At 32.7% G+C, this 27,831-nt stretch overlaps 1 protein-coding gene across 1 annotated transcript; it reads right to left on the bottom strand.

The window, feature by feature from the left end:
- Positions 1-301: 301 nt before the first annotated feature.
- LOC134234966 (cytochrome b5 reductase 4-like) lies at positions 302-10,762 on the bottom strand (the record flags this gene model as incomplete). Its single annotated transcript, XM_062717070.1, has 5 exons — positions 10,373-10,762; positions 9,725-10,026; positions 2,458-2,558; positions 1,583-1,667; positions 302-352 (listed from the first exon to the last, which is right to left on the bottom strand). Coding segments are annotated over exons 1-5 (589 nt in total), but the record flags the coding sequence as incomplete, so codon positions are not given.
- Between the last annotated feature and the right edge of the window lie 17,069 nt (positions 10,763-27,831).

The raw sequence follows: 27,831 nt of genomic DNA, 5'->3' as shown, positions 1-27,831 counted from the left end.
TTACAAGTATTCACCTTGCAAATAGTACATACAAAAGCATTGCGATTCAGCATGATGTGTTATGTAGCATTCGCTCATTGACATCAAGCATATATATATGCATTAACATTGCATAATATGAGGACCTTTACAAACAAATGGATATTTAAGCTCTTAAATCTCTTCAGTTGCTTACAAAAGCATATTCATGATATGCTAAAAAAACCAAACTTAAAACATTTTGTTAAGTCTGCAGTTAAAGCAGTATATGCAGCATAAGCAGTATAAGCATAGAATCACATACTGGTAGTAAGACACTTACTACTAAGCCCTGGTGCAGATGTAGAAGGCTCCAGCGTCCTTAACAAGGAAACTGTATCACAAAGAAAATCTGACACTCAGTTTGTTTTCCTTAATTCTCTCTCTCTCTCTATTTCTCTCTCTCTCTCTCATATTATTTTTGTATGCATCATGCCATTCTTAACAAAATTCTCAAAGAAGTGAAAGTACTGAAAACAATGTCCACTAAGCAGATTGAATATATTCATAATTCTTACTAAATTTATAAACTAAATCAATCTCTGCCCTCTACAAAAAAGTTAAGACAGTAAAGTGTGTTCAAGAGGAGGATTTCTATACTTTGTGATTCTCTATAGTCATCTCTGTAATGAAAATGTTAAAATTCATTCTTCTGCTATTGATTATAAACTTCTGATAGCTGCTTCCAAACTACCATGACAGAGCACGTTTTAAAAATTTAGAAGAATTCCAACAAATGATAAAAACTCCTGCCCAGTTTAATGAAAATAGCTGACGTGATAACCACTGGTGTTTATTCCTGCTGAATCTCAAATTATCGGAAATTCAAAACCAATGTAGATAATTTGATTTCCAGTATTGGGAAATGAAGAGCTAGAAATCATGAAAACACCCTCTATCTGTCAGCAAACAAGAGGATTAGAAAATACAAGAACTTGGTCTAGTGACAGATTGAAATAGCTGCTGTTAAATATTTAACTTCTAGGGCTACAATTCGTAATAGGATTTACGGATTCTTTGCCTGCCTCGTGCTCTTGACAGAAAAATCTATATATCCACATACCAATGAAAAGAAGAAAATGTCCGAACAGTTACAGCAGCCAGTTTGATCAATATGCTAAAAAAATTTTAATTTAGCTTCTGCTGAGCAAGTTTTCGGGGTTAATGTTAGGTCAAATGGTTCATTAAGCTGTTCAAGTCTGTCCAATAACTAGAGTCTTGTTCAGGTCAAGTCTAAAGTCAACATATTCAGAGAATATAATGGGACTTTGTGTGCAGTTTTTACTTCAAATACAACTTAGTCCTCCAATTGGCACTCTTGTAATTCTAAAGAATAACTATAACCATACAAGTATGTTTTAAAATTCTCACTAAGAAACAGTCCTACTTATTACGATTGACTCATATAATGTAGTATGTAAGACATTAATTACAAATTATAAAAAAAATTCAATGATTCATATTTGTTGTCAGAATTCAGATTTCCAATAGAAAAGGGAATTCAAGTGATGACTGTTCTAAAAAGTAGGTCAAACTGATTTTTAACAAATTCTAAAGCACCCACCTCTTCTATGGACTGGTGTTGTAGACTTCAGCTTTCCCACGAAGCACTTCTCCAACATTGATTCATAATTTACCCATTTATGAACCTACAAGAATACAGTCTTTCTTTTATGACTGCATATTTTATCAAATTTTCTAATCTGGTAAGGAATTCCAGTTTGTAAATGCTAGCTGACAAATGATATACCTCATATTTATTTTGAAATATAGGACACAAATACATATCAGCATTATGAGAAAATCAACAATAAAAAAAATTATTTGCTCCAGTTAAGTTACCCTGACACCCAAAAATTCTCTCATTATTTAATGTTCTGTATAATAGCCCCAAATGTTACAAGCTAAAAGATTTAGATTAATCCAATCTTTATTGAAGAAATGGATAATGGGGGAAAAATTTATTAACTTTTTACTTAAATTTCACTGTAAATCTGTTGCAATATCATGCTCCACACAGGAATTTATTGTAATATCTTATAATTTTGACAAAGTCATAACATGATCGTGATCCCTCTCTCAGTCTCTGTTTTTGCTGGAATTCATATTTCAATAAGAAAATAATTCTTCCCCTGATTATGATAAATTTGCCGAAAAAAAACCCCAATATATTTGTTATCAAAATCCCTATATAATCCGGTTATCAAATAAAGCAATTTTTTGTCAGCAGAAATAGTGCTGTAATCTTACAAACTGGTAGGAGAAAAAAAAATCCATTTTCATTTCTTCCTTATAAAATCCTTTAAAATTTACCTTTTGATTTACAATGTACCCTGAAAATTAAGCTCTGGAAGAAAACAATTCACTTTAGGAAAAATACTGCATTTGTTACACTTGAAAATTGTATCAATTTAGTTAAATGATTATATAAAATCTTACCTCATCAAACAGTTGAGTTCCGTCAATCCCTGCCCCCCTCATCAATTCGTCATCTCCCCCCGGGTGATACTCCATGTAAGGGGTGATATTGTACACTTTGCCTGAAAGAGTAAATGAAAGAGTACTTAAATTTTAATTTACCAAATGTAATGCCTTGACTGAAAAAGAAATAACAAACTGAAAGGACCCCCCCCCCCCCCAATTAAATGAAATGTAGTTAATGTACTTTGTTTACCTTGCTTGAAAAAGTATAATGACAATGTATTTTAAAAATTCTGAATAAAGTTAGATGAGAGTAACAGAATATGATCAATTAATTAAGTCTGTAAATATTTTTTTTTTCATGTGCCATAAATGCACTTTCTTCATATTCTCATCTTTAATGCAATTAATGCACAGTTGGACGGATTTCATTACAATGACGTACAATATTTGCCTCTTGTAAAAGATTAAAGTGCTCTTGGGAAGGAAATTATTAAAGAATAAATGAAGGTTATCAGAGAAATCGTTAATGAATATAACAATCTGCTCCATCTTTCTGCAGATATTAATCATAGTGCAATTTTGAGCTTTTGTGTTTCTTTCTGCTACATTCTGCTGAAAGAAAATTTACAGCTGTATCAAATTTGTATTTTCTCTGATGTTATTTTTAATGCCAATTGAATATCTTTGAAATACTGCATGCTAGAGTTTGTCTGTGTTCTCTATATGAACATGATGAAAGACATGCTCAATGACTACAACCATTGGCAGCTTTTACATTATGAGACAAGATCAGTTCTTTTACCAGAATAGAACTGAAAGAAAATTGAAATTGTCTTATTCTCATGGGCAAAAAAATCTTTGAAAATCAAATTATGTACGGTACCATTGTTTGTCCAGACAATTCTCCAGACTAAAAATAAATTGTCATAACCAGGCTAGGTCTCACTTGGCCTGGTTATATTTCAATTGAGAAAAATACAGGAATATGAGGCTTATAGAATTTCAGAGATATTCCTTTTCCAAAAACAGCCAAAATTTGGTATTTAGAGTATTAATACATGTACATACATCTCAAATACCATGGATGTGTCAAAGTAAGTTGGAAGTTCCAACATCTGTTTCTTTTACATATCTTATCCTCTATATCTCAAATCCTTGGTCTTATCCAATTTCTGATAACAAGGATTGACTGTATGTACATAATGTTTGAAGTTTGAGGAAATTTCCTTGAAAATGAGTTCATAACCCCAAAATTGAACATGGTTGGTAATTAAACTTAATTAATTGTTATTTGAAAATGCTTTTTCTTTCATGTAGTCAAATTTATATAAAGCCTACTTTCAACATTTTGCTTTTGCCTACGTTCCCAATTTCAGAATAAACAAGACCAAAGTGCATTATCTGGCAATTAATCCTAAAAAAGCTAAAAAATTCCATATAGAAATTAAATTATTCCACCACTCCTTAAGCCTTTTAACTTCCTTTTAGATTTCTCTTTCTCTGGTTTCTTTTTATACATGTAAGTCCATTTATCTTTGAAACAAGCTTAAAGCAGATGTTGCGAAAATATAATTTACCAAAGCTTTTCCTTTTTTACTTAAGCTATATTTCAATGCCAGACATGTCCTTTTTTTCTAACTTACTATTCTTTCCAGGGAGAAACAACATGCTGTGATTTGGCCTCAAGAAAGGGTCTCGGAAAGAAAGACACAATCATGACAATAGTTAGCTGGAGAAAAATAGCCAAAAGCCAGGAGAAAGGAAGTCATTGTGATTAAGAACCTTAGCACACAAATAAGTTGGCACCTTCTAGACAGCTAATCAATACTGGAGGCTTTTACTTTTAAGCAAGAAGTCCAAAATCACAAGGATACTGGGGTTGTAAACTCTCAGATATATCTCATGGATGAACATCTCTTGATTAAAGGCTTTTACTAGAGTCAGCTACATTTCTCCTAAAACCAATGTTTTCTCATAAAGTCGGTGGCACTTGGTGACATTTGCTCAAGAGCTTGATTCTGTTAAGGTCAGCAGCATTTCTCCTAGACAGTTTTTTCTTTAAGTAAAGTTAGCAGCATTAGGCAAAACATGATCCAGAAGTGTTTTCTGTGAAGGTAGCAACATTTAAGACCATATTCCTGATAAAGTCAGTATTTTCAGTAATCACTCACCTGGATTTGTAAGCCAGATTCAGCCTGGTATTGAGCATATTTTGACACATCATTCATGCAAGTTGAGTTATCAAAGGGCTTATACTTGAATGTACATAGTCCAAAACTGTAATTTGCTAAGGTATGTTAGATTCAGCATTTGAACCAAGTCTGGTAATATCTGAACTCCTAAATGCATCATCTGTGCATGACATACTGTAGATTCCTTATTTTTCGCGAGTACTTTTTATCGCGAACTGGCTCTTAAACGTCAAATCGCGAGAATTATAATTCGCGAATGGACGGTCGATCAATAGATTTTACATAGATTTCAGCACTATAAAAATAAAAGTGAGTAATAATTTTTCGCGAGTCAGATGCTTCTCATGAAATTACGTGGAAATTAATTCCTCGCGTTTAATTAGGAATCTACAGTACCCTTCTTCTTAAGATGCATAAACTGACAAGTTTAATGGTCCTAGGCATCACAAAGTGTACAAAATGTGAATAAAAAAAACAAATTGAATGTGTATGGCTTTAAAATTCTAAATTAGGCCACATTGCATGAAAGACATATACCGGTATCCCCTTCTCCAAAGATGGATCACCAACTTACAAGTTTTGATAGTCCTACACCTTAGTGTTGCAAGACTTGGACTGAAAAAAAAAAACCTATCAGATGGACAGACAGACGATGATGGGGAAAATCTATGGAGAAAAAGCCAAAAACCTTTCTTTTTACAAGTACATCAGTATTTATAAATTTGGTCAAAATAAATATGTCATAAACACATAACATATTGCTTAAAAATAACTCCTACCTAGTAATTAAATCTTAATAATACAAATTACTTTATATTAGTACCTGTGAGAATGATGTTATCACATTTGTCAAAAAACAAATAATATACTATTTCTATGAACTTTTGTTGTATGTATATTGTATAAAAATGATTAAAAAAATTTAAGAACATTAAATGATCTATTTTTAAAATGTTAAACTAATTATCACATTAAATGCATATTAGATAATTATAAAAATATCGATTTCACTGTGTTGTTATTTTACGTGACATACAATATTATTGTTTTTCATATATATTGAGTTACTAAAAATGAGATTATGTAAAAACCCAGATTTTGTTTTGCTCAATAAAGTCAAGGTGAATATGATTAAAAAACATGCAAATTCAACAATAATGACTAAAAGTTGCTTGTCTCTTATTTTTTTCAAAAGAAAATAATACAATAGGGATGTGCGATTTTATCGATATACCGGTATATCGTGATTTTTTGTTGCTTGATACGTATCGTGATACGGAGACCTAAATACCTGTCTTTAGGTACATATTATAAAGTCCAGAAATTTTTCATTTTTTTGTTCAATCTTTCAAATTACAATTATAGAAGTATAAAAAATGTTGTAAAAAGTGAAAAGAACGGCATCTTACCGTCCAAACATAAATAATTTTATATACATAAAAATTTCAAGAAAGTAAAATTTTGTTTTTCTAGCATATTTTTTGTAGAAAAATAATGACTTTTCATATAAAATCATAGTAAAAACTGCTTTTAAAAATATCATGATATCGTGATATTACGGGAGAAAATTGTGATATATCGCGATACGAAATTATTTTTGGCTATACCCATCCCTATAATATAATATAGAAACTGTTGCCCTTTTATAATTATGTCAAAGCATGAAAATATCCAGTTTAAAGAAAAACATATCGACTGAGCACTAAGTATGAGGTTGATATGCTTTTCTATGAAGTCACTATTTCTACAGATGAACCTTAAAGTAAAACGGCTATTCGTATATATTCACACTATCATGCAAACATACATGTACTTTCAGTCTTAAACTAACCAAAAATATTGATGTCAGAACAATTTGTGTATCACATTGATTAAGGAGTTCTTAAGGTAGGATTCTTCTCTGGTTTCTGACTAGATGGAATATTCAGAATACATTTGTTGATATGTCTTAAATATTTAGATGTAGGAGATTTAAAAGACCATATTTTTTTCCTCATCACAATTACCGGTATACAACTTTAAATAGAAATGGTAAACTGCGTTTGAAAACTAGCAGGGACTATATTTTTGGCGGAATGGTGGCGTATGAAAATATCATCTTTTCTGCCTCTCAAAATTATTTTAGAACATTGAATTTAGTTATAATTTTTACGCAATCAAAGACTAGATGAAATTTTCAAATGTAAGTTACATTAATAATAAGGGAATAAAGTTTCAAAATATATCAAATAAATAAGATTTTTCACACATACTGTAAACCAACTTTTATTCGAGTGCGAGAAATTTTCGCGAAGTTCACGAGAGCCTCGTCATCGTGAATATTTCTCGCCGCGAACCGGTCCTTATAGTATATTTGTTTATTAAAACAGATGCAAAAAGGCTTGAGTGCGAAAATTAATAGTCGCGAACTACTTTATCACTGGTAAATCGCAAAATAAAATCGTCGCAAATAAAAGTTGGTTTACAGTACTTGAACTATGTTGGCTTCTAAATGCTTCAATTCTAAGTGCAGATTGGAGCCAAAAATCCGTAAAAAGTGTTATTTCTCTCTTAGTAAACGATCAAAACTTTTAGTTTTTGTATCATTTTGTACCTTTATGTGATAACTTTACTATATGTGAAAATTGGAAAAAGTGAAATATAGGAAGCATAAAAAACAAGAGGCCCAGGGGCCACAGCGCTCACCTGAGCACATCAGGCTTGAATTTACTCCACCCCGCCCCCCCTCCAGGCGTTCATCATTTGAACAAACTAGAATCTACACTACCTGAGGATGATTCCATATAAAAATCACTAATCATAGCTTTGAAGTACTTGAAAAGAAGATTTTAAAAGGTTTCCCTATATATCCCTATGTAAAACTTGGGTCGGCCATTTTGGCCCCACCCTAGCCCCGGGGGTCATGATTTGAACAAACTTGAATCTACACTACCTGAGGATGATTCCACATGAGTTTCATCTTTCCTGGCCCAGTGGTTCTGGAGAAGAAGATTTTTAAAGATTTTTCCTATATATTCCTATGTAAAACTTGGGTCGGCCATTTTGGCCCCACCTTTGCCCCGGGGGTCATGATTTGAACAAACTTGAATCTACACTACCTGAGGATGATTCCACATGAGTTTCATCTTTCCTGGCCCTGTGGTTCTGGAGGAGATGATTTTTAAAGATTTTTCCTATATATTCCTATGTAAAACTTGGGTCGGCCATTTTGGCCCCACCCTAGCCCCGGGGGTCATGATTTGAACAAACTTGAATCTACACTACCTGAGGATGATTCCACATGAGTTTCATCTTTCCTGGCCCAGTGGTTCTGGAGAAGAAGATTTTTAAAGATTTTTCCTATATATTCCTATGTAAAACTTGGGTCGGCCATTTTGGCCCCACCCTTGCCCCGGGGGTCATGATTTGAACAAATTTGAATCTACACTACCTGAGGATGCTTCCACATGAGTTTCATCTTTCCTGGCCCAGCGGTTCTGGAGAAGAAGATTTTTTAAAAATGCCATTAATTTTTAACAAATTCATGATTATCTCCCCTTGGAAAAGGGCGTGGCCCTTCATTTGAACTTGAATCCCCTTCACCCAAGGATACTTTGTGCCAAGTTTGGTTGAAATTGGCCCAGTGGTTCTTGAGAAGAAGATGAAAATGTGAAAAGTTTACAACGACGACAACAACAACGACGACGACAACGACAAAGACAGACGACAGACAAATTTTGATCAGAAAAGCTCACTTGAGCCTTCGGCTCAGGTGAGCTAATAACTAATAAATCCTAAAAATTTAAGAAAAGTAGAGGAAATTCGGATTAGCAAATATCCATTTTAGTTAAATTATCCATGTCAATTTGGTAATATCATCTTATAGGCCCTATATGGTAGTATCTTTTTATGCAAAAAGAAAAACATTCAATGTTTTGAACTACAAGTAGGGATCACATGATTGGAGACAGTAATTTTTTATTCTTAATGTCCAGGAAAAAAGTAATGACCTTGACCTGACCTTGCCTCTAATATTAAACGGTCAAATCTAATCTCACTGATACCATCACTTCGTGATATTGTCCTCTTGATTCTGTGAAAATTTCAATAATTTTTGAATAAAAGAAATGTGAGAAGAATCCTACCTTAACTTTCTCATTATCATTATAAAACTCATGGATTGTTACAATTGAGAAATTCTGCCACTGAATATAGAAATCATAATTTATAAAATATGTATGTTATTTTTTTTTTCAGAACAAAAAGCTTATACATTGGGCCTAGTTGATTTACTAATGCAGAACTGACAGTAAAGAAATTTTAGTTTTTTAATAGCAACAAAAACTAAATGGTCAATAGAACTTAATTGTGTGCTTTATAAATTAAACCCTTTAAAATTATCAAATATTTAATTTGACCGATCCTTGACCATCAAGTCACCAAGTCAAGACATCACATTTTACTAACCCTGGGATTTAAGGCCACACTACTTTCTTTGAGTCTAAAAATTATTTTTAATTCTTTTAGATTGAAAATGAATGTCGACTTCAAATGAATTCCTAATTCAAGCTGTCCTTATCAGATGCAATGATGAGAACAAATTCTGCTCACATTACCTTGAATAAATGTCAGTAAAGAACACTGCATTAGCCAGAGATTCTCTCTTGGGGAAAATGTCACTTGATGCTACTTTCTTACCAAACTGCTGAGTACTGAACAAACATCTCTAATGAAATACCATCGACCTTTTTTCTAATATGTTGCTCACGTTCAAACAAAATGATGTTATTCAACTTTCTGCCTACTTGGTATTTTGATAGAATTAAAATGTATAGGTTAACATTTTTGAGAGACATCTTAATACTCAAGGGTAAGGTTTAATGTGAATATAATGACAAGATTCCACCCCAAACTATGCAATCAAAGAGGACTGGGATTTTAAATATATTTTTCATGTATATTGACACCTGAGAATTTCTTTGAATGATGTGTAGATTTCAAATTGAATTTGTACACATTGTCATTATAGCTCTCTACAACTCTAGAGTGGCATCTTTGTGCACCTTGCTTAAATTCCCTCTCTAAAACTTAAAATATATTTTTTAAATCACCTCTTAAGGCAATCCAGGCATCATTTCTTCTATTATGCTTAGCCAACTCTTCTGCGTCCACCTCCAAAATTTTACCGCCCACCCCTGTTAGATCCTCCCTGCTCCTTCCCAGTCGGATCCAGTCCATCAGTGAGCGCCCTGGCTTGAGAGCCACCTTGTTCCGAGTGTCAGAGAGCCTCTGCTGGGAGTTGGGGGCCGGAAAGCTGGGCTGCAGGAAGTCCTTGCCAGCCATTTTGTATTCTACTGAGCTACTACTAGGTGTTGGGGATCCCTTTTTGGACTTTTCTTGAGACTTGGATGAACTGAAATTGAAAAAAAAAACAAAATTTATCATCAATTCACTTTTTACTGTATAATGTATTATAATTTATAAGTATTACAGGTAAGTAAAAAAGTCTGAAAATACCACATGGTAATTTTATTAAAAATTTTTGCATTATTCAGCCCATAAAAATAAGGCAGTTCAAAAATTCACAGCAAAATTAATATTTGTTTGAAACATGCCAGCAGTTTGTTAATTTTCATGTGTCAATAATAAGCAACAGAAGAAGAGAAGAATTACAACAAAATTTGTGTCACCAACAAATAGTCTACCGAAAAACACAAAAAGGCTATCTATGTAAAGCATCTGTTAATTAAGTTTTATACCATATTCTGAATAAACATCCCAGAAAACATCCACTAGATTTCTGAGCCATTTTGTATCAGGTACATGCACACACAGTCTATTGTGAATCCAAGTACCGAAAAAATGTCTTAGTGTTGAGTTGGTAATTACCAACAGGAAATGCACCGTATTTCAATGTTAAGTCACAAACTGCACAGAGTTAAGTAGAACACATGACACAATCTTCAGCAACCTTGCACAAACTCAAAATATACTAGCTTGGTCTTTGAAAGTTCTTTAATGTTTGTAAGTCTACAGGTTCACCTTTGATCTGTTTGACATATGGTAGTTTTGAAAAGCCTGGCTCCCAAAAGGTTTTAAAAAATTACAATTAGTGTTATAGATCTTTGCTAATCTAGTTGTTTAGCAAAAGATTCTTTTAAACAGAATCTATATCAATAACATGTTAGTTTGACTTTTTACTCTAAGCTGACATTTCCACCAGATCCAGTAGGATTCAAGAACTTGATCTGGCTGATAATAAGAAAGTTATCAATTAGAAATCACAACTTTGGACTAGATTATCAGATCATTCCAACATCCCACTACCAATTTCACCTTTCAGAATCTTCCAATGATGAAAAAAAAAATTAAAATTCACAATGCAACTTTTTAAAAATCCAAGAGCAACGAAATTTTCCAAAAGAATACAATTTCTGTACATAACAGGCACATCATCTGACATTAAAGAATCAAACATTGAACTCTTCTCTTCTTATTGGTTCTCTCTTTTATCCATTCATAACCTAGCTCAGACGACAACGTAACAGAAAAACCCAGCAATGTCTGACGTATTTAACGCAAAGATGTCATTGTAGCACAAACTCATACATTGAGTACCGGGGTACGTATAAGCAAACAATCTATTCATAGCAGCATGGTCAATATCGTCATTAAGATATTGATTATAAAATACCGCAGACATATTATCACGTATATTTCCACATCTCTGCACCCATCAGGTGATAATGCAACGTTATTTTGGTCAACATCTCTTCCTGATGGCAAAATATGCCATCGTATACATATTTCCCATGGAGATAAAATTAAATTCGCTGCCTCTATATGTACACTCACAGCAATATGTACAGAGCCAGATCAAGGTACACACATTGATTTTTTAAGTAAATTACAGGCAATTAAAGACTGTATGAAGCTAGTTTAATCAATAAATGTCCACAAATTCCATTTCGATATGAATTACAGACAGGAATGATAATCCTGTATTATATCGATTTTTTCCCCTTTGGCTAAAGATGAAAGTTCAATGTATTTGTACCGTTATGTTTGTACAATATCTAACTAATATTATGATTACATAGCGGTAGATTTTAATCTGTTGTACACCAAGGTTATTTTTGCATGGTGCTATATATATTTTTCATCTATTTCTGAGATATGAATTTTTGAATTGAAAAGTGCATATTGACATAGAGACGGATAGACATCCTGATCACTATATGATTTATATACCCTCCCACTTTTCAAAGGGGGGGAGAGAGATAAATAAAAGCATGTTTTTTAACTTAGTAAAACCAGTAGGGGCACGATGTAAACAAACTGTAGTGGCATACGTCTCTCTAATATGTACAGGTGAAGTAGTTTTGAATGGAATAGTTACTTTACATTTTCCCCAATTTTTCCTATTGTAAACCAGATAAACTAGAGGTACTGTGAGCAAGCTGACTAAATGATTATACCCGCCCCCCTCTCCAATATGATTAAAATGGCAATGTTCATGTTTTGCTAAGGGACACCCGAAATAAGTGTCAAATGAAAAAAGGAAAATAGGAGGTGCACAATGGCATAATGTAATAAAAAATCTGTGAAAGTATCGTCATATTTTATTCAGTAGTAAAGGACGAAAAGCAGATAAGAGATGGATACCCAAAATATGTGTTGGATCAAAAGTAAAAATAAGAGTTGTAAAATATGGCACTATGTAACATAATCAGAGATTCCTACGGCTCTAACCCCTGCACAAGTCACAATATGAAAAGCAGGGGTTAGAGTCAGAGGAATCTCGGATTATATGTAACACTGAGGTTCTGTGAAAGTCTCATCGAATTCATTCAGTTGTAGAGATGGATACCCAAAAGCATAACAGACAGACAGACACACGGACCAATGGCGTGAAGCGACAATCAAAATAAAAAGGATCTAGTGAAGGTTTGATTTTAATCAGACTGATAATTTAAGCACAAAAATGGACCTTTTTATCCATTTGATTCCTAGGTATAAACTATAAAGGTCATGATATGCAGCATCTGATAACCTCCCTAGTCAAATAATGAAATTTGCCTCCAGGTAAAATACAAGATATACATATTCCAAAATATTGCAACTTTAAATTGGGCCACCAGCTAGGTTTAACTTTTGGAGAGGAGTTGGATCCTCCCAAACATTTCAAATGTCCTTAAAATTCTAAGAAAGTTTATACATGTACAAACCTCTTTTTTTCATTTTGTTTAATATGTACATGTATAACAAAAAGGTAAAATTAAATCAAGTATTAGAATTAATATGCACATAATGCAACCAACCCTCCCTCCTTTTACCGACTTTAATGTAACATTGATCAATTTTAAACATGTACTACAAATATAATCATTTAGTACAACTTTTGAGCTTGCAAACACATTTAATCTAATTCTCTTAAAAATCTATGATATCAAAGATAGTGCTACAATTTGATTCAATTTAAATTCAACTTTTCATCTGCATAAATCTTGGTAACACGAGACCTTCATTGCGGGCATAAATAGATAAAGTTTCAGAATTCAGACACACTGTATTACTACAATATTACAAGCTACTTCTATAAAGTGTGGCACTCACAAATAGATAGGATGACATCCATATCACACATTACTAAACATCTGCTACTTAGAGTGCCAATATGATGGACTGAATTTACATTTCACCGGAGGACAGCTTTAACATTTCCACTATCCCTGTACATGATATCAAAACATTTTAGATAAATTGTGAGCACTTAGTTACTATGCTTACGAAATATGAAAAGCATATGGGTGAAGGTAGAGCGAAATTTTAATGTTTGCCTAATTTTAAGTTCACAACTTCACAGCGAGATATTTTAATGATAAAAAAAAATTGTAATGATGTATTTCACCAAAAAATAATATGATCAGTTTCCCAAAATTAACATTTATCAGGCATTTGTGATTGCCATGTACCGGTATTAAAAAAACAACCTGAAGATGTTGTTCTACCAGCATACATCATTATACTGAACAAATGTATGTCAAGGTGTTGTGCCAACTTTTCCTGCTTGCAAGATTCTTTGATAAAAAGCATCGTAATTAGAGAAAAACCGAACTATACAAATTCTCTGTTCTGTTTGTAAATAAGTCATTCTCCTGCACAGTGATACATACCGGCTAACAACGATGAACAAAGCACAGAGAAATATACTATCGCCAACTACCTGGTTTAAAACATAATAAAGTCCCAAAAGAATGTAAAAAAGGGGAAAAAATTAACATGAATTTATAGGAATAGTTTGTTAATGTACCTAAATGAACTCTAAGTAGTAACAGGCATTAAGTGGGAGAAAAAAAATGCTCGAGAATGACTCTACTCTAGTGGGGGAAAAATTGGCATGCATACAGTGAGAAAAAATGAGATCAAACATTTAATAACGATGGCCTACCTTGTACATCCCATGATGCTGTGGGGGAAAAAGAAATTAAATAACAATCGTATCTAAGTTAAATCAATTCTTGAATTACAGATATCACTCTCCATGGGGAAAAAACTATAAATACAGCAAAGAAATCGGTAAATATATTCCCAGTTCGTTCGCGGGGTCTTAGAAGTATTATCCAATACAGCTGACTAGGACTTGCAGTGGGAAAAACATGGAAATACTTGGTAACACATCCAAACCATTCAGTTCCACATGTAAATGCTATCTAGGTGCTTGAAGGGGCAGGTGTTATGCCGATTGTAGGGTCATTATAGAAACCAAGGAATGATATTATATTTGTTCTGAATGTAGCTCTGTATTTGAGATGGCACACAGTTATAGCTCCTTAAGATCAACCTGTGGTTGAAAAAAATATGATGCAAGTGCTTTAATTGTCATTCAATCACTTTAATCTTTTCTTGGCAAATTATATTGCCAAAAGATGAATTTAACTTGCATAAGGTGAGGATACGAAAAGTTTACGAGAGGGAGTCATGCAATAAAGATTACTGGTGTTGCATGATTTCCTATAATCGTGTATGCCAGATTCCTTGGTATGCGAAATGTCAAACAAAAAAATGGGAAGAATAAATTGATTTAACCTTATAATGATACAATATTGACACACCTTTGCTTATATTCCTGGCTATTGCAATGGAAAAAGCTTCAGTACTATTTTCATTATTAAGGAATGTACCATATTGCTTGTTAAAAATTCCTGATCATCATAATAGTGTTGGCACATTCAAATTCAGTTTAACAGTTAATTCAAAGTTATATTTCATTTTTTAAGCCTTGATCCAACCACAAGTCATCAATTACACTTTCTGCAAATAAAAAAAAAATCCATGGAAATCCATCAAATACAATTAAATCCAAAGAAAAACTAATATCCTTCCAGCAATATCAAACAATCTCACACAACACCATGTAAAATCTGCTCCAGGGTGAATATCTCGTCCACTCTGGCAGACCTATCAGCAGCAGCGTCCAAAAAATCCGGCAAACAATGGATGATTTTGTAGCAGATTATATAACCTGATTGTGTCTAGAGAGACCACCATGTCGAAATTAAATCAGGAATTGTCGGAAAAGCATGACTTATCAGATTCTGTATCAATATAACGCTGCCCAATCGTCAAGCATATTGATTAGACATCAGAATAGGAGTTGGAATCAGATGCATGTTTTTGACACTCCGTTGAGGTATATACCAGTCCAAATAACGGTTCAATAATTGCCACTAAAATGTGCTTTTCTCATCAATAACACTTGTGCATTTCTATTTCACAGGTTTCAATCCACCAGACCAGTTTCCACTGACTGTAACCTTCTCCACCTTTATCCGATAATTCAATTGGAGTTGTTCTGTATGTGACAATGCAAGATACAAAAATAGAAGCCGAGTGGAGTTTCCAGCTTCAGGTACAATAGAGAATGATTGGACCAATGAAAAGGAATATAAAACTGAATAACTCAAAATGTCAATACGTTAAACTGACAGATCAGAATATTAATGATTATATTCATAATGGATGAGACATGAAATGTGTAGGATTCACACATATACTCTTATTATATACTGTTTCTTATTATGCCAACTTTCAAATGATGAATTTGGTTCAAAGGTGTTTCACAATTTTGAAAAAAAAATAACTTACACTTAGCAATTGTAAGTTTGTTTACTGGAAACACATTCAACTAATCAGTATATTAATGTATAGCCTAGCTGTGATTTTTGAAAAGGCATACTTGCCTATAAATAAACTTTTTTCAATATAAGTAGAGTCCTTTGTCCTCAGGGGCCTTGAAATTCATTTTGGAAAGGCTTTGGCCTTATTACATCTTTTTATTCACCATATAATCATTATAGTGCCCCAAGGGAAAAACTTCTTAACTTTTTATTTAATTAGATTATAACATTAGATTTAATGCATTTTCAATATAATCTTTGAAAATTCACAATTTATGTATCTTTTTTTAAAGAAATAATGCATTTTCACTATATAATCAATAGATTGATAAAATTCACAATTTTGGTAGAGCCACTCTTGCTCATCATAACTAAGATCTAATTTGTTTATTAAATTCCCAGGAGCAGAGAAGAAGATTTTCAAACAATTAATGCATTTTCACTATATAATCAATAGAGCCCCGCCCTAACACCAGAACCCCTGACCCTGGGGCCATGAATTTCACAATTTGGGTTGAGGACTCAATGCTAATTACAATCATACCAACAGTTTGACTGCTTGATGTCCGGGAGTAAAGAAGAAGATTTGTAAAGATTGCACACACATTCACAATTTTTGTTCCCCTTCACCCACAGATGCTTTATGCCAAAATTAGTTAACGCACGACGCACACCGCACGACGGACGACGACGGACAAAAACAGATAGCAATAGGTCACCTGAGTTTACTCAGGTGACCTAAAAACTTATTGGGTGGAAACACATTATGTATATTGTAAAGCCTAGCTGTGATCTGCCTATAAATAAACTTTTAACCTTTGTCCTTTAATATTAAAGGATTTGGCCTCATCTTTCTGAAGGGAAAAACTTCTCTTAATGATTATAACATTAGATTGTATCTTTGAATCTTTACGATTGAAGCACTTTAAAAAAAGACTTCAAAAAATGAAAACATACATTACATACATATACTAGTATACAGCTGAACTTAAGGTATCTCAAACATTGATTTCTCCATTACCTAGACAGGATATGCAAAATGACTTACAAGTACCAAGCACATTTTTTTAAAATCATTTTATCCTCAATTTCTTGAAATCCTTGGATATCCTGAAGTTTTTTCTCAGTCTCATCAAGTTCAAAATAGCAATTAAGGATTGGCTGTACGTGTACTCAATGATGCATAAAATGCAAAGACATTGCCTTGACCTAGAGCCCCCAAAAGTCAAAATCTGAACCTTTTAAATTTGTAACAATATAATCGTGATAAAAAAGAAGCTCACATGCAACAAAACAAGTGGCTTCTTCTTTCCAGACATCTTTCAGACTTGACACTGACGATGTGCTTCAGTTAATTGTTACAATGAGTTCAAAACTCAGCAGCATCAATTGAAAGCCTGCAGGTAATCAAGTAACACTTATACATAGACAGAAAAATTATACATGTACATACACCTATTCCCAATTCCTGTTATTCCAGTCAAATTTAAATATCAAATAATTAAAATGATCCAAGTGTCAAATTTAAATATCAAACATAAAATTGATTACACACTGCAAATGATCCAATTTTTCAATTGAAAATGACGTTGTTACTAGCACACAGCATCGATCTGCACCAAGGCAAAAATAGAACCAGAAGTCTCTGTCGAGACTGTAGCTCTACTGGTTTATACTTAAAACAAAGGAAGAGAAAAGTAGCAGTTGGGACTAAATCAGCAATAAATAGAAAAATGATCCTTGCCACTCATCAAAATAAAAACCAATGCACAGAATTATGTATCTTAGTATATTGTGTGCCACTATATGCCTTACATTTATATTTCTATTTTTAGTAACCATGGGCAACATTGTTCATTGAAATCAAAAACAGATGCACAGAATTATGTATCTTAGTGTAGTCTACTTGTTTGCCAAGTTATATCAAAATCAGACCAAAACTGTAGGAAAATTTTGATTTCACAGAAATTTCTATTTTTAGTAACCACGGCAACACCGTTTATCGAAATCAAAAACCGATGCACAGAATTATGTATCTTAGTGTAGTCTACTTGTGTGCCAAGTTATTAATACCAAATCTGTAGGAGGAGTAGCATTTTGAAAGAATTTCAAAGAAATTTCTATTTTTAGTAACCACGGCAACACCGTTCATCGAAATCAAAAACCGATGCACAGAATTATGTATTTTAGTGTAGTCTACTTGTGTGCCAAGTAATATTGAAATTGGACCAAAACTGTAGGAGGAGTAGCATTTTGAAAGAATTTCAAAGAAATTTCTATTTTTAGTAACCACGGCAACACCGTTCATGTTGATGCACAGAATTATGTTTTTGTAGTCTACTTTTGTGCCAAGTTATTTCAGACCAAAACTGTAGAAAGCATTTTGACACAGAAATTGTTTCATCGAAATAAAACCGATGCACAAAATTATGTATCTTAGTGTAGTCTACTTGTGTGCCAAGTTATATTGAAATCGCACCAAAACTGGGAGGAGTAGCAAAAAATTGTTTAGAAAAATTAATTTAAAACAAAAATACAATACAGTCAAAAAATGGATAGGAGACGATATAATTATATAATGAATCATCATTCCAATCAAGCCTACACATCAAACACAAAAAAATTACTCAAGCAATTGCTACTAATTTTCATATATTTTTGCAATTATGATCTGCACATAAAACAATGTAATATATGAATCTGCTGCCACAATGTATTATACCAATAACCTATTTTTTTCATCCTTGAATTAAACATTTTCTAAAATTGGATGTCTTCTCAGAGTCCGATTGGTCAAATCCAAAATAATTTGCACCAATCATAATAGAATGAAATTAAGCCAAGGTGAACTTCAGTGTTTCAACATTGATAAGTGGATAATCTTGATTTTCCTGGTTTACATCCACTGACTTTTACCTCCTTACATAACTTTTGATTGGTTGGAATAATGGCTTTCATATTTCACAGTCACATATTCCTTGTTGCCAAACCATTATTTTTTTGAAAATCTTAACTCTAATTGAGCTGGATATGAGAATCTTTTTAATCAACTGCAATAGGGGATATAAGTATTTCACAAACACATCCCCCCAACACAAATTTTGAGACTTCAAAAAACCTCATTAATTCTTGTTTGTCAAAATTTAATTTGAATTAGCTCAGCTTAGTGCTATTAATTGCGAAGAAAATTATAATTTAAGTTGAACTCCAATATTAAAGTTTTACTGTATTTGAAAGTTTTACAACTATACATGTACTGTAAACAGTACAGTTTATACAAATGCCTTCATGAGCATACATTTTCGATTCATTACAAATGTAATTTATTATACCCAATATTAAGTCTGTAGGTAGGTTTTGTTATACAGGGAATAATTTTACATCACCTTAGATCTCTGTAGGTGTGAATTGACCATTAATTTAGTGTGTTTTGCTGTATCTGTGCTCTATGTACTGTACATGTTTCTTACCTAATTCATTAATGGCATTTTCATCTTCTAGAATTAACTATTACATGTTACATGCTGTTAATGCCAGCTCTAGCCAATCTGTATTTCTGCTCGAATCAACTTCTTATCAACCTACAAAGAAAGGAAATTAAAATGATCAGATATTAAACATCATGTATAGTGTTAATTTTGACATTTGATTGCCATATTCTGGCATTCCTTTCTAATAAGCCATTTCTTTTAAGTCTACAAGTAATTACAAATTTAGAATACCATGCTATAAACCTATCAAAAATGTGCATATGTATGAAGTTAACTTTATGTTTCATAAAATCAAATTTTGTCTTAGTTCATGAATATTTTCCCCCTCCAATGACAGAAGAATACATATTTTTGTGAAGCTAAATTCCTATAACATTCCCTGGCTTGGATTCATCCTCAGACTTCAGAGCAAAGCATCGACAATTGATTATCTGGCCATCCAGCAAATAGCTACAAGATCTACCAGAAAATCCTGATGTAATGATAGTTGGCAATTTTTTTCCTGGTGGCCATTATTCTATTTCCTCTTGCAGAATAGCAATCATGGAATGAACAGGACTGTTTCCCATAATCAAACTTGACAAATATATCACCATAAAACACAAACGAAGGAACAAATTACTGAAGCTTTAAATTGATGATGTGAAATCAATAGAAGTGACTGACCAGAACATTAGATACAGGAATCATTCTCATGCAGTGTGCAAAGTTCATGTGAAGAAAAAGAAGTGAACAACAGTGTGAAAAAAAAAATCCTAGAAAAAAAATGTTCAAGTTAAAAATCTTAATTTAAAATTCTTTAAGAAAATAAATTCTATAGGAAATAAGGCAATGATTAATGAGTGTTGACTGTAGAATATATGATTAATTTATGATCTGATTCCTGATAACCATTTATATTTTGAACATGCAAATGTCCATAAATAAATAATATTTTTAAACATACACTGACTGTAATAAATAATTCATCCCAACTCTGATTCCTGGTAGAGGTAGCTACTCATTAAAATGAGCTTTACTGCTAGATGTCATTTCAAATTGATATTTTAAAATGTGATACATTTTCAATATTTCAGACCCCCTGGGAAGAAAGGGAGAATAGTATGGGAATGCATTTCTTCTCCTAAAACTTCAATGATTCCATAGATTCTTTAGCTTTAGTAAAGCTAAAATTAATTGATTTCAGAGAAGAAATAGCTGAACCTTTGCATAACAGATGGGTGAACTACAAAAAGCTGATTGACTCAGGTAACAAAAGCAGAAATCCATGTCACAGTCTGCTTTTCAACAGGTCTTCATAATGCTATTTTCTTGTCATCACTTTTATGCTTTATGGTCAGTTCTATCTATTGTGCATATAGACATAGTGTTATGTGTGTACAAATTCTCAGGAAGGTAATATTTCATAAAATATTCAAAGTGTCTTCATATTGAAACCCTATAGTGCCTAATCTCTACTTCACCCAGACTATCCATTGTCTTTGTAAAGAACAGAGTTCTGAGGAAAAAGTTAACTTACACTTGTTATAATTACAGTCACAGAGTTTGTGACACAAAAAAATATTATAAATCATGCAGACATTACAAAATTCTGGCTAAAAATTGACAGGAATTTTTTCTCAACATTTGATTGCAACAAACATCTATTTTACATTGTGCTGTCACAACTGTAAAAGGATGCAAGAAAGACAACTCTGGATATATTTCCTCCTCTCTTTCTTCTTTTTTATATTTACTCATTTTCTGTCATCTGTAAAAATGTCTTTATTTATTGCTTTTTGTTTTACATCACTTGCAGGTTTTGTTTTTTTTACTCATATGAGACATCATCAAATACTGATGAATGGTTTCAAATGAGCTTTTGAGAAGAAGGTTCTTCATCATTCTGAATGGAATTTACTCCTAATGCAGGGCTTTTCAAAAGAACATGATGTTATACATCTTAGGATTAAGGCTGGGCCGGAAACAAGAGTCAAATCCGGACCTCCCAATCATGAAGCAAATGCCCTACCACTAGGCCTAGTAACATTGACCAGTAAGGATTATCTGTAAAAAGGCATATATCTACTGTAAATCACATTTTATTTGCGAGAACTTTATTTTCATGTAATTACGTGAGGAAATGAGCTTGTGAAAATTTCATTCTCGCATTTAAAAATATTCCTTATGATTATATAGAAGAAAAACAACAATTCCTGAAAATTACGTCTCACTAATAAACAGTCAATGACTATCTCGCGAAAATAAAGTGTCACGAAAATTAAGTGGTTTACAGAATTGGTCTGTAGTGTGAAATAAAATGTGACAATAAGGCCAAAATAAAAAATACCTTTGTTTCCCCCAGGGATGGGGTAATTGAAAAAAGTACTTGTAATTGACTGTAATTAATTACATTTTTTGAAGTAATTGGATGTAATTTGTAATTGAACATTTTTTCAATTACTTGTAATTGTAATTTAATTAATTACACTGAAAAATACCATGTAATTTCAATTACTTTTTCAATTACATTCAATTACTTTTATATAATACACATGCATGATATATTGTCACCAAGACCTCCCCATTATACTGTCTTTTACTTCATTGCAAAACATATCCTCACTTTCCCCTAACGCGACCGACCCAACTAAAACGCGCCGACTGAAAAGATTTTTTTTATAAGATGATTCAAAATTTTCTTTATTGTCAACCAAGTTTTATAAAATACAATTTCATCAAAATCAGTTTTTATCAGAACGACCGACATTGTTCTACTGTGATTTTCAAGCATTTGATGGAAACAAAATAGCGCCCAGATGTGATTACAGAGAAGTTCTTCATAAAACAACGGCGATGTCTCGATCTTATGCCTTTTGCCAACTAGAATTCTTCACTCTTGAAACAATTTGATAATAAAATTTACAATGACTAATTAAGAGTTTCGGAGGTGTCTTGGTGTCTCCATGTGAGTGAATAAATTTTCGAAAGGGACGGTAAACAACGAACAAACGAATCTGTATGTTGAATTTCAGGTACGTAATACATGGAAAGGCCAGCCTCATGAGCAGATGAGGGGCCCACCTAGTGAACACATCATTCAATTTCACTGCATTTTATTTAATTTGAGTTTTGATCTGATAAACAATTCATCTATGTTCCTATGTTAACTTTATGCCATTATGGAATCATAGGAGTTGGTAAATATGTCTGCATATTCATCCCGATAAATATAATTCAGTTGTACTTTTTCATGCCTTCATTTACGGGTTAAACTTCGTGACTATGACATTGTTTTATATAGCATTTTTATCATTTGTAGATTTGGTTTGGTTCATTTAAATATTGTTTAAACACTCTTTCCAAATAGTTTTGAAATCATAATTCAACTTCCTGAGACGTCCAGTGTCATTTTCTTTAATTAGGCCCTTGAAGATTGGTTGTTTCTTTGCTTTTAATCCCTTCGAGATTTGTTGGGACATTTGAACATTTCCCCATTGCTCCAAATTTAGATGTACTACGCAATTAAGCAGTGGGAAGCATCTTCTGCGACACTGGACAAAAGTTTTTATGGTCCCTTTTGAAGGACCATTTTCAACGTTCCTCATTGGTATTTAAACCTGCGACTTAAAATTAGCCACGTATGTCTTAACTCTAAAGCAAAATGCTCTAGAACCGCTGCAAATCTCATGGCCCTCAAAAAAGTACAATGACTGTCTATAAGCACTGGAGGGTGATTGAAGGTTTGAAAAAATATACTCAGATGTCCAGTCTTTCCGTATTTGAGAATCTTGTCTTTTTTTTCTTCGATTTATATAAATGTACTCTGGTGAGATATTTCACAAGTTCATCTAAATTACAGTTGTGAATAAATTAATCATGAATTTTACTTTTAAACGGCATATGTATGATACTTAGCATTTTGTTCACAAATCACTTTCTTTTGTACTTTTCTTATTTATAAATATGTAATTTTCCATTAAATTTTAGAATGTATTTTCAAAGATGCTGTCAGAAAATAAAATTGTTTACCTACCTACCGACCCAACTTGAGAATTTAGGGTCGGGTTAGGGGAAACACAGATATTTTTAATTCCGGCCTAACAAACAGTGATCATTCTCAATAATATATAATGCAGAAGTAGAGTCGACATGAACATCTAAAAGTATGAAAACAGAAATAGGATAAGATGCCATGGAGGAGTAGGCATCCCCTCCAAACCAGTCAAACCTGCTGTGCATATTCCTGTCATCCTGTCATGTTGATTGGGTATAGCAAAAAATTCATAGACATTTCAGTGAGAAAACAAAACATCAAAATTTACAGCTTGTAAAAAATCAAGTAACACATTCACAAACCTCAGAGTTTTCTACTCAGTTAAAGCAATTGGTCATTATAATTTTTTTGAAAAAAAAAAAATGCATTCTAATTTCATATTTGAATGTAAAATGCTGTTGCTGAGGGTTCTTTCACTTTCTGTCCCCTATAAATATGTCCTAAAGAGCCTGTTTGGATTATTATTATTTATTTATAAAATATGTAATATATTATAGAGGCTCCAAGGAGAAAATTCAAGCATTTCATGTATGTCTTTATGACAAATCAGAGGCAGTAAATCTGTAAAATATGGGAAAGTATAACGAAAACAGAGGTTGAAATGAGGAAGGGGTCCAAAATGGCATCTTCCCTCATATTATATTAGTATTACATATTTGATTTTTTTTTTTAATATTACACACCCAACTTGGCCAAGCTTCTGTGTTTATATCGTCTCGTATCCTGTTTTCGACCGTATTGTATTTTCGACCTATTTTTCCCAATCTGCTTCCCGTGCAGATTCCGCGCGGTAGAACATTATTTTCGGTTGGTACACTTAGAAAGATACCTTTGAAGCACAACTGTGGTGAAAATATCCAAAATAATTTATTTAACAGAATTCCCCTGATGGTTTTAGTCCGATGTCAGAAATTCTAGTCTTTTTACTAATGCACATTTTATCTGTTGATTAATTAAAGTCGTAATCGGTTAATTATAAAGATTTTTTAATGACATTTTTCCGAAAGAAAATTAAGATCTCTGTCAAAGAGACGCATGAATATTGAAATGAATGGGTGGATCAAACAATTTTTTTTCTTCCTTAAATATGAGCACTTTCTTACAGATTTTTACTGAAAAATGCAACGTAATTTCATTGATTTTTTTGGGAAATGCACAGCTACTGACAGATGGGTTCAACCAACGAATAAATGTATTTGCAACCAAAACATGCAACTTGTTCAATGTTTTTTTGAAAGACAGACAATCGTATTTTTATTGTTTGGAATATCCAATGGATATTTATAGCCAATACTGATTTGGCCTTGATACTATATTTAGGTCGAAAACACAAGACGTTTATATTTTTGTAAGGAAAACTGTACCCTCTCCATATTATGGCATCTAAATAAAATAAACACAAAACTGCAATTTGGGTTGTATCATTTTATTTATAGATACATATGCTAACATTTTAAGCCCTTATTTTTTCAGATTCTGTAAAGTTTACAATAAATTAATATATAACATCTAAATAGGTCGAAAATACAATACGCCAGGATATTGATGATCTAGTGAACAAGATGAGTTGCTTGTGTGCTTGGTGTAATATCGAGATATCTTCGTCTACAGACTTTTTAGTAACTGTTGACTTTCAAGAATAGGTTATTAAGATAGTACAAGTCATTAATGTTTGTACACCTGTATCATTACTACACTACATACAATGATACATTCCAGTACTGTTGTGAAGAAAACTTTGCAAGTTTTCAACAACAGAGAAAAAATAGATGAAGAACATTTGGTTCTTCACATTAAATAACTATAATTTCCTGATCGAATTGTGTTACATACTTACACAATTTGGTATAAAGTCGTCAATTTCATCTATAATGATAATCGCTGATGCAGGAATGGAATCGATTGATGGATTGCATAAGGGAGATTTCTACCTTCTCATCGAAAAGAGTATTAAAAGTAGGATAACTCGTGTCAAGTGAGCTACAAAATTTAATATAAATTCCCGCGCGATATTTTCAATATTTTTCAACAAATATTTCTTATTTCACATACATGTACATGCAAATTCCTTATGCCAAGAACTTTGAAGTTCTTAGGATTTTTTTTACCCTCGTGACCTTGACCTTGGAGCACAGGGACTTGCTTCTGGCGTGTAAAAAATATTTATTAAAAAAAAAAACGATATATACTATAAAACTACATGTAGTTTTATAGTATATCGAGTTTTTTTATAAATATTTTTTACACGCCAGGAGCAAGTCCCTGTGCTTGGAGTGACAAATTAATCTTGATCATCATGATCATAGCTTTTGCAGTTTTGAATAGCATATACATGTATGTGCTGCGCTTGTGTGTTATTCAAGTTACTTTATCTGTTTATAATAGAAGTATATTAAACTCATTATATAAGTATTGAAAATTGCTGAAATTAGCACTTTAAAAATATCACATTTCTATAAATTGTCGTTTTATTCAATGGTGCTTGTGGACATGCAGGACCCCACCCTCTAACAAGGCCGTAAGGCAAGTGAAGCAAATGCCTCACTAAAATTTTAGAGCATAGTGAAAATTGAAAAAAAAAGAGATTTATTTTTAACTTTAATTAATTATTTGTCTTAGTACTAAAATAATACTTTCAATTTCTGTAAACCTGTAAATCTTCTTACCAGGTGTGTCATTAATGTTTAGAACGCATGTAAAAAAAATAATTATCAAAACTTTAGTTTTAATTTGTTTGTCTGTTTCTTTTTTATTTTATTTTATTTGTTTATTTTTGTTTTACGCCCATTTCAAGATTTTTTCCCTCTTATTAAGATGCCACCACTTGCAGTAGATGGCTGCAAATTTTAGAGCAATACTTGGCGCTCAGGGCCATTGACCGATCTTTTTTGTGCAAGCATATCAATATCATACTGCAACATGGGACCTCGGTTTTTACGGACTCTTCCGAAGGTTATATCTCCACATCCCCGCAGTGCTGATTCGAACCTTCAGCGTAAGGATCAATATTCCTCTGGATTCAAAGATTGTCTTTGAATTTTTTTTTAAATCCCGTATCCCCAGAGAACCCCCTCAGAAACTCCTATGGACATGAGACTCGAGTGGCCCCCAGATCCATTGCCTCATTAAAACTTTGAGCCCAGTTACGGCCTTGCCTAAATACACAACGCGGGACCAAAGATATATTTATTCATAAATTTATCTTCTGGTTCACATTTACAATGTATTCCAAATGAAAAATCTAAAAAAAAAAAAAATAGGCCTAACATTTTATTTTAAAAAAAAAAGAGAAAAAATACCCGAGTTTATAATACCGCCGATTTCATTTTTTTAATTAAATAAAATGATAATTCTTAATTATTCTTAATCGTTAATAATTAATTTTTGGATTTTTGATATGGAATACATTGTAAATGTGTACTACAAGATAACTTTATGGAAAAAAAGGTGAATAAAAATAAAAAATATCTTTGAACCCGTGGGGGGGGGGGGGGGTCTGGAAAGTACTGTCTACAAGCACCTTTGAGTGTATTAAAAAACACATGCATAAGACAGAAAATACACCAACCTGAAACCAATAAAGCACCTATGCTTTGTGTTAGGACTTTCATATTCAAAATGATAAGACCTACTTAATTGAGTACTTTTTTGACTTTGACCTTGTATTTTTACCTACGACTGAAAGCTTTTCAATTTAAAAGCTCAAGATCAAACGGTCGAAATGTGCATGGTAACTAAGGGAAGCTCTTACCACAAGGAACAAGACATGTGAAATAGCAAAGTCCTATAGCAACCTTTCCAAGGTTTCGGTCGAGGTAAACGTTTTTAAAAGTAGGCCAAACTCCGAGGTCACGAGTTTGACATCGTCTCAAGCCACGGTTCGGAGTCCGCATGTAGCTCTCTCCTACCCGCCAGAATGGTAGAGGATCGTACATTTTGACCGTGGTTTGCGACGATGAAGTCATGGTCAAAGGGTAACGTGTTTGTACCGAATAGAGTGTCTTATCACGAGAAATACATATGCCAAAAAATAAAGTCCTTGTCTAACTGTTAAAAAGATATAACCGAAGTAAAAGTGAATCAAAATCAAAGGTCAAGGTCATAACAGGGTCAAAATTGTTTAATTGCATTCAAGGGGAGGTCTTGTCACAGGGAATACGCTTGTGTAGAATGAAATCACTAGCTCCAACCATTTAAATATGAAAACCAAATTTGTTTTTTAAGTACAACAGAACTCCAAACTCAAGTTCAAAAGGTCAATTAATATAAAAAGTCTTGTCTCGAGAAATTGCACATGGAAGTATACATGTTAATTTCATGAAAGCTCACCGACGGTATTGAAAAAAATATATATATAAAACGTTAGCCAATAAAAGATTTTATTTAAGTAATCTGTTTTATTTTTATTTCAAAACACACGTCTGTCACGTTTTTACTTTCATCAGTTACTTTGATCTACTATATTGAAATAAGCTATAGGCTTAGAAAGGTTTTTGTATGGTCACGTGACT

This window comes from Saccostrea cucullata, unplaced genomic scaffold (assembly GCF_032062105.1).
Source record: "Saccostrea cucullata isolate Sc308-1 unplaced genomic scaffold, CSIRO_AGI_Scuc_v1 ctg2585, whole genome shotgun sequence".
In the NCBI taxonomy this organism is placed as follows: domain Eukaryota; kingdom Metazoa; phylum Mollusca; class Bivalvia; order Ostreida; family Ostreidae; genus Saccostrea; species Saccostrea cuccullata.
The sequence above is the reverse complement of the archived record's forward strand: the minus strand, read 5'-3'. Positions and strand labels throughout refer to the sequence as shown.